We start from the raw sequence: 13,001 nt of genomic DNA on the forward strand, positions 1-13,001 counted from the left end.
CTGTACCTTAGATCCCCAGAAGGTATTCATCTTATAACAGGAAGCTGGTGCCTTTTGACCAACATCTCCCCACTTCTCCCACCTTTCCCCAGGCCTGGGTAACCACCGTTCTACTCTCTGTTTCTGTGAGTTCAGCTTTTTTAGATTTCACATATAAGTGACATCATACAGTATTTGTCTGTCTCTGGCTGGCTTATTTCACTCAGCATGATGCCCTCAGGGTCCATTCATGTTGTTGCAAGTGCTAGGATTTCCATTTTTCTCATGGCTGATAAAACAATATCCCGTTATTCCTTTTACTCCAGATCCTTGCCAAAACTTGTCATCTCTTGTCTTTTTGATGATAGCCATTCTAAGGAGTGTGCAACATTTTATTGTGGTCTTGATACGCACTTCCCCGATTATTAATAATATTGGGCATTTTCTCGTGTCCTGTTGACTATTTGTATGTCTTCTTTGGAAAATGTCTATTCAGTTCCTCTGCCTACTTTTAAATTGATTTTTTTTTTATGTTGTGTTGTATGAGTTCTTTATGTATTTTGGATATTAGCCCATTATCAGATATATTATTGGCAAGTAGTTTCTCCCATTCTGTAGGTTGCTTTTTCATTTCGTTGATGGTTTCTCTTGCCATTCAGAAGTTTTTTAGCTTGATGTAGTTCCACTCACTTATTTTTGCTTTTGTTGTTTGTGCTTTTGGTGACATATCCAAAAAAATCATTGCTAAGATCAATGTCAAGGAGTTTTTTTCCCCTATGTTTTTTTCTAGGCGTTTTAAGGTTTCAGGTCTCTTATCCATTTCAAATTAATATTTGTTAGTGGTGTAAGATAGGGGTCCAATCTCATTCTTCTGCATGTGGTATTTAATTTTCCCAGTACCATTTAGTGAAGAGATTATCCTTTACTTATTGAGTATTATTGGCTCCCTTGTCAAATATTAGTTTATCACATATGCAAGGGGTTATCTGGGCTCTGTATTCTGTTCCACTTGTCTATGTATCTATTTTTTTGTCAGTATCATATGGTTTTAATTACTGTAGCTTTGCAGTGTAGTTTGAAATCAGGAGTGTGATGCCTCCAGCTTTATGCTTCTTACTCAGGATTACTTTGGTTATTCAGGGTCTTTTGTGGGTCTATACAAATTTTAGAATTGTTTGTTCTATTTCTGTGAAAACTGCTAATGGAATTTTGATGGGAATTGCATTGAATCTATAGATGGCTTTAGGTAGTATGAACATTTTAACAATATTCTTCTGATCCATGAACATGGGATTTCTTTCCATTTGCTTGTGTCTTCTTCAGTTACTTTCATCAAAGTCTTATGGTTTTCAGTGTACAGATCTTTCATCTCCTTGGTGTAATTTATTCCTAAATATTTTCTTGTTTTTGATGCCATTGTGAATGGGATCGTTTTCTTTATTTCTTTATCAGATAATTCATTGTTAGTGTATAGAAACACAACTGATTTCTGTATGTTGATTCTGTATGCTGTGACGTAATTGAATTTTTTGATTAGTTCTAGCAATTTTTTTTTGGTGGAGGCTTTAGGGTTCTCTATGTATAAGATCATATCATCTGCAAACAAAGACAATTTTTCATCTTCCTTCTAATTGTATGCCTTTCATTTCTTTTTCTTGCCTGATTTCTCTGGGTAAGACTTCCAGTACTATGTTGAATAAAAGTGGCAAGAGAGGCACCCTTTTCTTGTCTTGATTTTTAGAGGCAAAGCTTTCAGCCTTTTTTCAATGAGTATGATGTTAGCTATGCACTTGTTATATGCCAACTTTATCATGCTGAGGTGTGTTCCTTCTATACCCAATTTGTTGAAAGTTTTTTATCATGAGAAGATGTATTTCATCAAATGCTTTTCCTGCATTTATTGAGATAAGAGATCATATGATTTTTATCTTTCATTCTATTAATGTGGTGTATCACACTTATTAGTTTGCATGTGTTGAACCATCCTTGTATCTCAGGGATAGATCCCGTTTGATCATGGGGCATGATCCTTTTAATGTGTTGTTCAATTTGGCTTGTTAATATTTTGTTCAGAATTTTTGCATCTATATTTATTGGAAATATTAGTCTGTGTTTTTTGTTGTTGTTGTTGTTTGTTGTTTTTTTCTTTTAGTGTCCCTATCAGGCTTTGATATCAGGGTAATGCTGGCCTCATAAAGTGAGTTTGGGAGTGTTCCCTCCTCTTCAATTTTGGGAAAAGTTTGAGAAATATTGGGATTAATTTTTCTTTAAATGTTTGGTAGAATTCACTAGTGAAATCATCTGGTCCTGAGCTTCTCTTTGTTGGAGATTTTGATTACTGATTCAATCTCCTTCCTCATTATTGGTCTGTTAGGACTTTCTATTTCTTCATCATTCAGTCTTGGTAGGTTGTATGTTTCCAAGAATTTATCCATTTCTTCTCTGTTGTCCAATTTGTTGGTGTATAATTTTTCATAGTAGTCTCTTATGATCCTTTGTATTTGGGTAGTATCAACTGTAATGTCTTCTATTTCATTTCTAATTTTAGTTATTCCAGTCCTCTCTCTTTTTTCCCTATGGCTAGTCTACTTAAAGATTTGTTTATTTTGTTTATCTTTTCAAAAAGCAGCTCTTAGCTTCACTGATGTTTTCTACTGTCTTCTTAGTCTGTATTTCATTAATTTCTTCTCTGATCTTTGTTATTTCCTTCCTTCTGCTAACTTTGGGCTTAGTTTGTTCTTCTTTTTCTATTTCTTTGAGGTGTAATGTTAGGGTTTTTATCTGAGATCTTTCTTTTTCTTAATGTAGGCATTTGTAATGATAAGCTTCCCTTTAAAAACTGCTTTTGCAGCATACTATAGGTTCTGGTACTTTGTGTTCCCATTTTCATTCGTTTCAAGTTATATTTTGCTTTTTCTTTTGTATTCTTCTTTGACCATTGATTGTTTAGGAGTATGTGGTTTAATTTCTATATATTTGTGAAATTCCCAGTTTTCCTACTGTTACTGATTTCTAGTTTCATACTATTGTGATTGGAAAAGATACATGGTATAATTTCAACCTTAATTTTGCTAAGACATGTTTTATGACCTAACATATGATCTATTCTGGAATGCTCCATGTGTGCTTGTGAAGAATGTGTATTCTGTTGCTGTTAGATGGAGTGTTCCATATGTGTCTGTTAGGTCCATTTGACCTAAAGTATAGTTCAAGTCCAATGTTTCCTATTTGACTTTCTGTCTGGATCATCTATTGTTGAATGTGATGTATTGATGTTCTCTACTATTATTCCATTGTCATCTATTTCTCCTATCATATCTACTAGTATTCGCTTAATTTATTTAGGTGTTCTGATGTTGGATGCATATATATTTATGATTTTTATATCTTCTAGATGAATTGACCCCTTTGTCAATACATAATGACTTTGTTTCTTGTTATTGTTTTTGGATGAAAGTGTATTTATCGGATATAAGTATAGCTACCCTTACTCTCTTTTTGTTTCCACTTGCATGGAATATCTTTTTCCATTCCTTTACTTTGATCCTATGTGTGTCCTTAAAGCTGAGGTGAGTTCCTTGTAGGCAGCACATAGGTGGATCTTGTTTTTTTTATCTGTATAGACACTCTATGCCTTTTAAATGGACAATTCAATCCATTTACACTTAGAGTAAAATTGATAGGTAAGGGCTTAATAATGAATTGTTTTCTAGCTGTTTTTTAGTTCCTTTGTTCCTTTCTTCCTTGATTTCATGTTCCTTAAAGTCTTGCATTGCTGTCTTCATATGTGAAGTAGCACTCACTTCCTGCACCCTTTACTAACTGTCTTCAGGGCATAAATATCTTCCTCCAGCCCTGCTAGTGCTTCTGAGGCTTTCTGGACCTTCTGTGGATACATCTCTCCACCTTTCTTGGTCCCTCTTGTGGCAGAATTCTAAGCTTGTATGCCTTCTCTCCATCCTGCAATGCACCAGGCCGACTGCCGACACTCTTCCTTTTGTTTTCCCAAACAAAACTTGCTAAAGCTCAAGTTTGTGGTCTCTCTCTGGTCCTCAGATTTCAGTCAGCCTTCTGTGCATGCCCACTAGCTGTTGGTCCAAGCTCCCTCTCGATGCTGCCATCGGGAGGGAATATGCACAGGGAGCTGGCCACAGGGTAGGGGTGTGCATGAGGCATGTGGAACAATGAGGGTGCCCGTGAGCCAGCTGGGGAGATCTGTGGGTGAAGTGTTCCCAGGGGCTTGTGGGTGGGCTCCTTGACAAAGGCAGTAATGCAGTTAGTGGCATCTGTGTTCTCTTAAAGCCCTCTGAGAGTCCTATCTGCTCCTCTCCCAGCTTGGTAGCTTCCTGCACAGCTGGGAAGACGGGTGCTCACAGGAGAAGTCATAGAGTGAGAACATCTCTCTTGGACTTAAGCTGCGCCATCTTGGGGGAAGGGTAGTGTGGACAGAGTCAGACTGTTTCTCTTACCCACTTCAGCGTGTCCAAACTCATGTTTTTTTCTCCAGTGGTGTGCTAGAATTTCTCCTCTGAAAACCTGGACTTCTGCAAAGTCTCTCTTTTCCATGGGTCACTGGCTAAGACTGTTTTCCAGGGGGCTCCATGGCCAAGAGCTGCTGAAGCTGGATTACATGTCACTGCAGGGTCCACAGCCAGGATCAAGGTCTGTATGCCTACTGTCCAACACATGGGTGGACGAGACTCCTCCTGGATCCCATATGGTGCTGGGTCCCACAGCTCCTACAAAGGCACTTTCCTCCAAGGATAGATTACAAATTATAGTTGGGGACAAACATGAGGGATGTCTTATTCTGCCATGATGTTGACAACACTCCTCCCCTATCTTTTTGGACCTCCACAGTTCTTCAAGGTCTTTCCAATATCACAGTCAACTCTGGGTCACTTAACCAGCTTCCAGCCAACAGGTTCACTCATTCCCTAGGTGGGCTATAGGAACTTAACCTGCAAGTCTCCTTTTGGCCTTCTGGTGAGACACAATTTTCTAATAGAGAGATTTTGTAAATTCTTGAGAGCAGAGACTATATTTTATTCATCTCTATGTGCTTGGACTCCAGCAATCAGGTCTGGAATATACAGGGTATTCAATGAAACTGTGCTGTAAAGACAAAGGAATGAGTGGACAAATAACTGTGTTCGTTTGAAATCTAAGGGGTTTCATTTATAGACACTTTTCCTCCTCTGGCTGGACACAGATGCACTGAAATCCTATGCAATCTTCCAGAGAAGGTGACCCAGTGTCATCCAAGGACAGATGGATCAAAGTCTCATGCTTTTTCCGAGTTATTCACAAATGCTAAGGACTGCAAACAAATTCTGGCACTGCCAACGACTAACATAATAAGGGATAAGCTCATGCTTAAGGAAGAGCCCTGGAGGCAGCTGCAGGTCAGGAGAAATGATAAAAGTGGGGCTGGAGAGGTAGTGCTGGCCTTTTGCTATGGAGAAATGATGCACCCTGATTAATGCAATCATGGTTTCATCCTTTGGAGAAGAGTGATTTTAAATGGGAAGCAGTTGGTGCATCTGATATCGTGGGTCTGTGCACTGGGCTTTAGCCTCATACATTGGAGAGCTGATGATAAGAAGTACATATCCTATCTAGTCTGGGGGCCCAGGCTCTCTGAAGTCTCCTTCTTCCCCTCATTCTAAAATCAAACAAAACAAAAAACAGCCTAAAAATTGAGTATCTTCCTACAAGTGGGTCCAAATCACAGGGCATTTTCTTTTTTAGGTTAGATAACAAAGGAGCTCACTAATGGTTGCTTTTTATAGAAGAAAAGAAAGATTGGTAGAATTCGAGCAGCCCTAGGACAACTTTTTTTGTTGTTCTTGTTAACTTAGGCAACTCAGATTACTGACCTCCTTACTCTACCTCCCAGCTCTGCTACTAGTGGCGTCAGCTACAGAGAAACAAACGTGTGTATTCCATACTTTCTGGAGATGGCACTGGAGGGGAAGGAGGGGAATTAGGAAGGGGAAGAGAAACTGAGATATTAAATTTGAAAGTAATTTAAAATCTTTTTGGTATGAACTTGGATATATTATGGGTTTGACTACAGATTTGGAATACGGTTTTCATTTAAAGGAGGAGACTTTAAAGAAATGTCAGGTGTTTGGAACCCCTCTGGACCATCTCTCCCAGAGGTGGATGCACACTGCTCCTGCCTTCTTCCTGAGCATGACTAATGCCGCAGTTCTTCCTCCAGGCTTTCAGTGAGCTCATCATCAGTTGATCCCTAGCTGGGACACTGTCAAAATGTTACAATATGCCGAATTCTAGCCATTGGGTTTTCCATGAGACACAGAAAAAACAGAGAATGCAGAACCATGTTGAAGGTGCTTGACTCATGGCTCCATCGCTATGGAGCATTTCCATGGCTATCCTTGGTATGGAGCTGTTGCTAAGGTCAGGAAGTTAAAATTATGCAGACATTTCTACCAGCAATAATCCAGAGCTTCTGAATGATGCTGGGTACTCGATACAACTGCTGCTTACTTATACACTTTATATGCTGCCCACAAAGTATTTATTTTATTAGGCTAAGTGCCCACACAGAGCTGGTTAATGTGCTGGACTCCTGGTTAACCCCTCTGTTCAAGCTCTCCATCCTCCACACATCTTTAGAATAGAAGGCATATTTCTAGCTTTCAGGTGAATTAACATAATGGCTGGGTCCACGTGAAATGATAATATTCATCCTTTGATACTCTTCAGTTCTGCAAGGAAAAAATGCACAGGAAAGATCTGACAACGTCTTGCAGACTCTGTAACGAGCCTTTGTCAAGGGAAGGGAACGTGTCCTTGAAACAAAAACAGCTTCCAGCAATATAAATGGTTATCACGATCACCATCGCCATCACCTGTAAAGCATCCTCAGTGGTGTTGGCTGAGGGCTTTGGGAGATGGTGTCATGGACCGGAATCGGGATTGTTGATTGATTGATTCAGCAAAGCATCTTGTACTCACAGATGATATGGAAGACTGTTGTAAATGCCAAAGAATTAGGACATGGATTTTTCTGGACCTCCTAAATATCAGACACTTCTGAGCTTTCTTCACCATGAGGTGATAGATCACAATCACGTGATGGCAGGTGAAGTACTGGGACCTTGCTGGCTTCCATTCGTATAGATTTTTAATGACACACCCTCTCAAGTAGACTTTTTTTTTTCTCCTGTAAAGTTGGCTTTCCGCACTCATGAATCTTACAGGTTATCTTTGGTATCCTTTTCTGAATTATTCATTGATCTGGAGTCTTTCTAGTGCATACTTTTGTTCTCTTTGCTGACCCTGCTGGCAACAAAACTCCCTGTTGGCTTGTCCATGATCAATGTCAAATTTGGCTTGGAAAAGGCCCCTGAAACATGGTGAACTCACATATAGGACAACAACACAGTCCAAACTGTGTATTCAGAAGATGGCCCAGCAGTCCCCTGTAAACAGAGATGCTGAAACCGAGCAGGACCCTGTGGGGCTCCTGGGCACGGAAGCTTTTCTTTGTCCCCCATTTCTTGTTTGTAGGGGATAGACTCCAGCCTCTATGCCCTTCCCTGAGTTCCAAAGGGCAGATTTGAACAGTTGCTAATCCAGGAAGGGAGGGGATGCAGAGACAAGGGAGGAGACCACCTGAGGGCAGATCAAAGGAACCAGAGAACCTCATCAGGAGACCACCTGAGGCCAGATTAAAGGACTGCAGACCCTGCACACACCCTGATCCTTATTAGCAACCCCGCCCTTGAGCTATTGCTATAAAACTCCTCCCCAAATCATCCCTGCTTGGGACACACAGGAGCCCGGTGTGTCCCCCTCTGCCTGGCAAAGAGATAAAGCTATTCTTTTCTACTTCACTTAAAACTCTGTCTCCAAGATTTGATTTGACACCGGTGCACAGAGGCCGAGTTTTCAGCATCAACAGTGACCAAAAACAGGTCAGAAAAGGGATGGCACCAAGCATGTGACTTTGATGGCACAGACCAACTTGATCAGGAAAGGAGGTGCTGCCTGGCCTTGTGGTAAGCCAGCATTTTCCTTGAAGGGCATCTATGGCTTTGGGACGGAGGGACGTACATTCTCAAAGCAACATCTCAGACTAGCTTTTTTTTTTTTTTTTTTTAAGGATCCTAGTTTCATATCTGAAAGGGTTGTGTCAGCAATAACAAACCAGATATAGGAGGAAAAAACCTTTATCAGTTCTTTCATGGTGGAATATCTTGAATCTCAGAAAAGGGAAACATTGAGCTCAATGGGTTTTAGCACTGGCACAAGTCACATGGTTAAGTCATACACACACCGAGTTTGGGGAAATCAGAGGGGATTCCAAGCTGCCACTCAAAGGTCTCTCATTTGGGGTTCGTTTTAAACTGCTATTAGAGAACATTTGTTAATTTTGAGGTATTATGCTATTATGTCAGTAATATTCATCTTCTGGCAGAGGAATGCTTCCGGGAGTATTGTGGCAGCTCACGCGGAAACCTTAGTCAAGGTTAGGAGGCGGGCGCACCCATCCTAGAGAGGATGCTGGCTTACCGTTGGCAGTGAAGGCAGGTGCCTGAGGATTGTCACGTCAGCCCTACCTAGCTTTAAGGTGATTATGAAGACAAAGCCAAGAGAACACACACAAAAGACCTTGAATGAAACAAAAGGGCTCTGAAAGTAAAACTCCTTTTCTTTAACCAAATAGCTACTTCCCTGCTGCTGGGGTTCTAAAAAGAGGTGGCGTGTCTCTCTCAGATCCCCAAAGTAATTCCCTCCCCATCAGAAACTTGCTAATCTAATTTCTACTTTTGCTTCGGATGTGTACCGTATGCAGGAGCTTTAAATTTAATAAAGGGAAATTGAGTAGTGTTCTCAGCTGTGTGTCAAAATCGGTGATGTTACATTTACTTAGGGATTCAATACGGGCTCTCTGGATACGGTAGGGAAATGTTAAAGCGTGTTTGGTTGGCAATTTTGAGAATTTATTGGAAAATTAACTTCGATTTCATTTTCATCTTGGCTAAGGAATCATATCATTTCCTTAATACAATTATGTATTTTTGCAACTCCACTATCCTCAGCCTGACTACAGATTGTTAGGGTTTCATGGCGTTGGAGGATGACGAAAATTAAATTAGGTGAAGAGAATGCGGTGCAGTTGTGTTTCTAAAAGCATTCTTATTGGGAAGGAACGTTTACACAGTGAGGTGCCCACGTTCCTGACACTGGGCCTCCATTGGTGAAGCGGCCATAAACTGTCAACACAAATCATCTTTCCTGAGCAACAAATCTATGCAAGTATTTAAGGCATTTATTTTATGTTAAAAGAAATATAGAAATATTATGGGGGATTATGCAAAGCACTCATAGAAAAACTTGAAGTCTGGCGGGTCCAGAAATAAACCTAACACTTGATACAAAATGTGTTTTTGCTGTTAAGATGCGAGATGGAGAATATCATGATGAAAACTTCTTTTTCAAGCAGGAAATAAATATTTATGATTAGCTTAGAGAAGTAATTTGATAACAGGAAACGTTTCATAAGTCCAAGGGCGTGGACCTGGGAGGATCATTCTTGAAGCATCTTGTCCTAAGGCTGGCAGAGTAAACACAACCAATAGGATTCCCTCCACAACAGGATGTTTTAGGAAATCTCCAATAAGAAATTTTATCTTATCTCCAACAAGTTATGGTTCCATTCACTATAACTTGTGAATGGAACCACCCACTGTCCCTGTACTTTTGTGTATATGGATTCAGTTGTTCTGACCTGGGGGCCCCACTGCCCTGCAGGGCACATTCCTCAATGTCTGGAGGCATTTTCAATTGTCATGACTTGGGGGGGGGGGATGGATTTTGTGGCATCTAGTGGGTAGAGGCCAGGGATACTGCTCAATAACCTTTAATGCACAGGACAACCCCCGGAAAATCCTTCAGTCCAAAATATCAATAATGCTGAACGTGAAAGAAAAGATTATTCTTATCAATATAGTACAGATTATAACACAAATCATCTCTCCAAACCATTTCTTATCTGCTGATCATACGTGATAATACCTATTCTGTGTAATCTGTAATAAAAAACACACCTTATCTTCCTGAATCATCACTTCAAAGAAACACTCACGCAGTGATTCCCAATGACAGTGCTATTGCTAATTTGCATTTACTCCACGCATACTTATGTTACCAACATCCCATGAAGGAACTAAAGAGAAGCAAGAGGAAGCAGGTTACCTCTCAAATAAGACCTGGCTGTAGTCATCCAGGAGGTGGGCGTGAGTGTGGAGAAAGATGGTGTTGTAGCCCACCAATGCCGCCATCATGATCAGCATCTTTAGCTCGTAATTCACACGCAGGAAAACCGAACAGGATATCAATCCCAGGATGCAGCTGTATATAAAGTACTGGAACAGGGAAATACATCAGATGAATACTTGGGATCTCTTCTGAGGAATGCCAAAATGAGCATTAAAATTGGGGACCACCATCAAGCTCACTTGGTCAACTCCCAAACTGACTGTGAAAGCAGATGCATTTGTCTGCTCCTTGATCCAGTGACACATGACTAAACACATTGGATTTAGAAAAGAATTACTCATGACATGGCTTGCTCACCCAGCGTAGCATGTTTAATAAAAATAATCGTGCATATGGCCAAATACTTTTCAGAAATAATTTTTAGAAATCTATATTGAAGCTATGTCATTATTAGCAAATGTCCTTTGCTTCTTGAAAATGAAAACAAAATGGCTCCCTACACATTTACAGATTAAAACAAAATGACAGTACAGAGAATCTTTTGTGGGCTTTCAATGATTTAATTCATTAAGAGGATACAAATCATTACAGGTAGTTCTATTAAAGGTATAAGAAAGCCTAGACATTTTATTTAAAAAGCAGTTGTGTGTCAGAGGGATTATCTAGAACAGAAAGGATTTAAAAAAACTAAAAGCTTTGAACTATATATAAGACAGATAACCAACAAGGACCTACTGTATAGCACAGGGAACTCTACTCAATATTCTGTGATAAACTTTATGAGAAAAGAATCTAAAAAAGAATGAATATATGTACACGTATAACTGAATCACTTTGCTGTACTCCTGAAACTAACACAACCCTGTAAATCAACTACACTCCAATAAACTTAAAAAAAAAACCCCAACATTCTAAGGGTTCACAGCCTTCACCAGACTACTAACAGGTCTTTATCCCAGATAAAAAATCAATTAAGAAAACTGGAGGACATGAGAGGAATTCAGTGGTGAGTCTTCAACATCAGCAACAAGAACATGTTTGAAAATAAACTGTAGCACCGTACAAAGTTAAAAAAAAAAAAAAAAGAAAAAGAAGAAGGAAAACAGCAAGATTTAACATTGGTTGAAAATCAATTGGCCATAAGTGTGAGGGTTTACTTCTGAACTCTTAATCCTGTTCCATTGGTCTATATGTTTTTACTTATGCTAGTTCCACATTGTCTTGGGTACTGCCGTTTGATAGTAAATTTTGAAATTGAAAATCAAAACAAAACAAAACAAAGACAACAAAAAACCCTAAAAGCTTTGACCTGGGTGAGTCATGACTGCCCTGGAAGTGGACGGGCACCAAAGAAATCAAAGACCCCAGCGTGAGGAAGAAGGCCGGCACGGTCCATCTTTTGTGGTCCATGGGAAGCAGCTGGCAGGCCTGCCCTGTGTTAGCACTTTTCCATTTACCACAATGGACATCGTCAAGACAGGATAGCCCTGGATTCAGTTCTGCTCCAATCACTCGTTAGCGGATTGACTTTAGGCCAGTGCCGTAACTTGCATATGTCACAGTGTCCTCATCTGTAAAAGGAGGGTAATAATGTCCCCCCTTCTAGGTCACTGAGAAGAGCACGTAAAGCTTGGAGTCCATGGCCCTGCAGGCCAGGAAGTGCCCGCTAAGTGGAAACAGTTGTCATTCTCGCAAAGCGTTTGTTTGCTGGATTATAGGGTTTTAATAACCAGGATTAGCTGCTATCTTTCGTGTCTGCAGCAGAAGCAGCAGTCGGTAAAGTTTAATCATTTTAATAAACATAGATCCGACTGATGTTTGATAAATCCTGCCTTTAAAAAATAGCTCAGTGTGTAAGCTACTCCATTTTAGTTACATTATATGGGATAAGCCATGTATAAACTGCTTATTTTTGTCATTCTAGCTCTTCCTTTTATTTCCCCAGCTAAGGTCATCTACAGTCAGCCATGGGGAGGGCTACTAATATTAGTGCATCAGTCCTGTTCTTGGGGGAGAAAGGAAAGTTGGAAAATGAGCTGCGGTGGTCCTAGCAGGCACCTCCTTCCCTGTGAGAGGCACCCACGCAGGGGTCAAGGCAGATCCTCACCAGTGAGGACTGAGACCTGGCATCTCAGCTTCAGAAGGAAGACCAGCAATTAAGTCCCTTGGGTCCGACAACCACTGGGTCAGTCCTTGGGAAGTAAAGCATCCCTAGGCAAGGAGCATGATGGGTGGTGGCGGCTTAGGGAAGGCTGGGAGTCTGTAAGCGCAACTTCTTTGGCCACAATTCCCTGAGGTCAGTTCTCTACTATTCTGACCACTGATAACCCCACGACAGAGAATAGGAAGAAGAAAAGAGGAGAGGAAATGTGTCCTGATGGGACCATCTGGCTGGCGGAGAGGAAGGACAGAATCAAGAGGTCTGGGAGGAGAGTGGATGGGCACCACCGACTCAGTCTCCCTAAAGCGGAGGGTGAGGGAGAGATAGCCTGTGCTTTGAAACCAGCCCTCATGTATAGGGACTTGGCATTATTACCTTAATGACTTAAATTAATTACTTAAATCCTTAATGGCTAAGTATTGCCCTCAGAGGGCAGGTGTGAGGCTCAGTGATTCAGTGGGCATCGATGCTGGGACAGCTTCTGAAAGCAGCCCAGGGAGCCCCGCAGACTGTCTGGGGGTCCCTGCATTCCTGTGGGCATGTGCACAGCAACCTGACAGGGCAGGCTTCTTTCTGGTGAATCGAATAAAACACGGGCTTGCAC

General features: G+C 40.8%; 1 protein-coding gene across 4 annotated transcripts in view; it reads right to left on the bottom strand.

The window, feature by feature from the left end:
• ADCY2 (adenylate cyclase 2) overlaps nt 1–13,001 on the bottom strand; it is a 427,841-nt gene that overhangs the window by 44,939 nt on the left and 369,901 nt on the right. For all 4 annotated transcript variants that reach the window (XM_082454366.1, XM_082454365.1, XM_082454367.1 and 1 more), the window contains one exon: nt 10,213–10,382. In XM_082454366.1, the coding sequence (XP_082310492.1) occupies nt 10,213–10,382 (170 nt within the window). The remainder of the gene's footprint in view (nt 1–10,212; nt 10,383–13,001) is intronic.

This window comes from Balaenoptera physalus (assembly GCF_965194825.1).
Source record: "Balaenoptera physalus genome assembly, chromosome: 3".
Taxonomy (NCBI): Eukaryota; Metazoa; Chordata; class Mammalia; order Artiodactyla; family Balaenopteridae; genus Balaenoptera; species Balaenoptera physalus.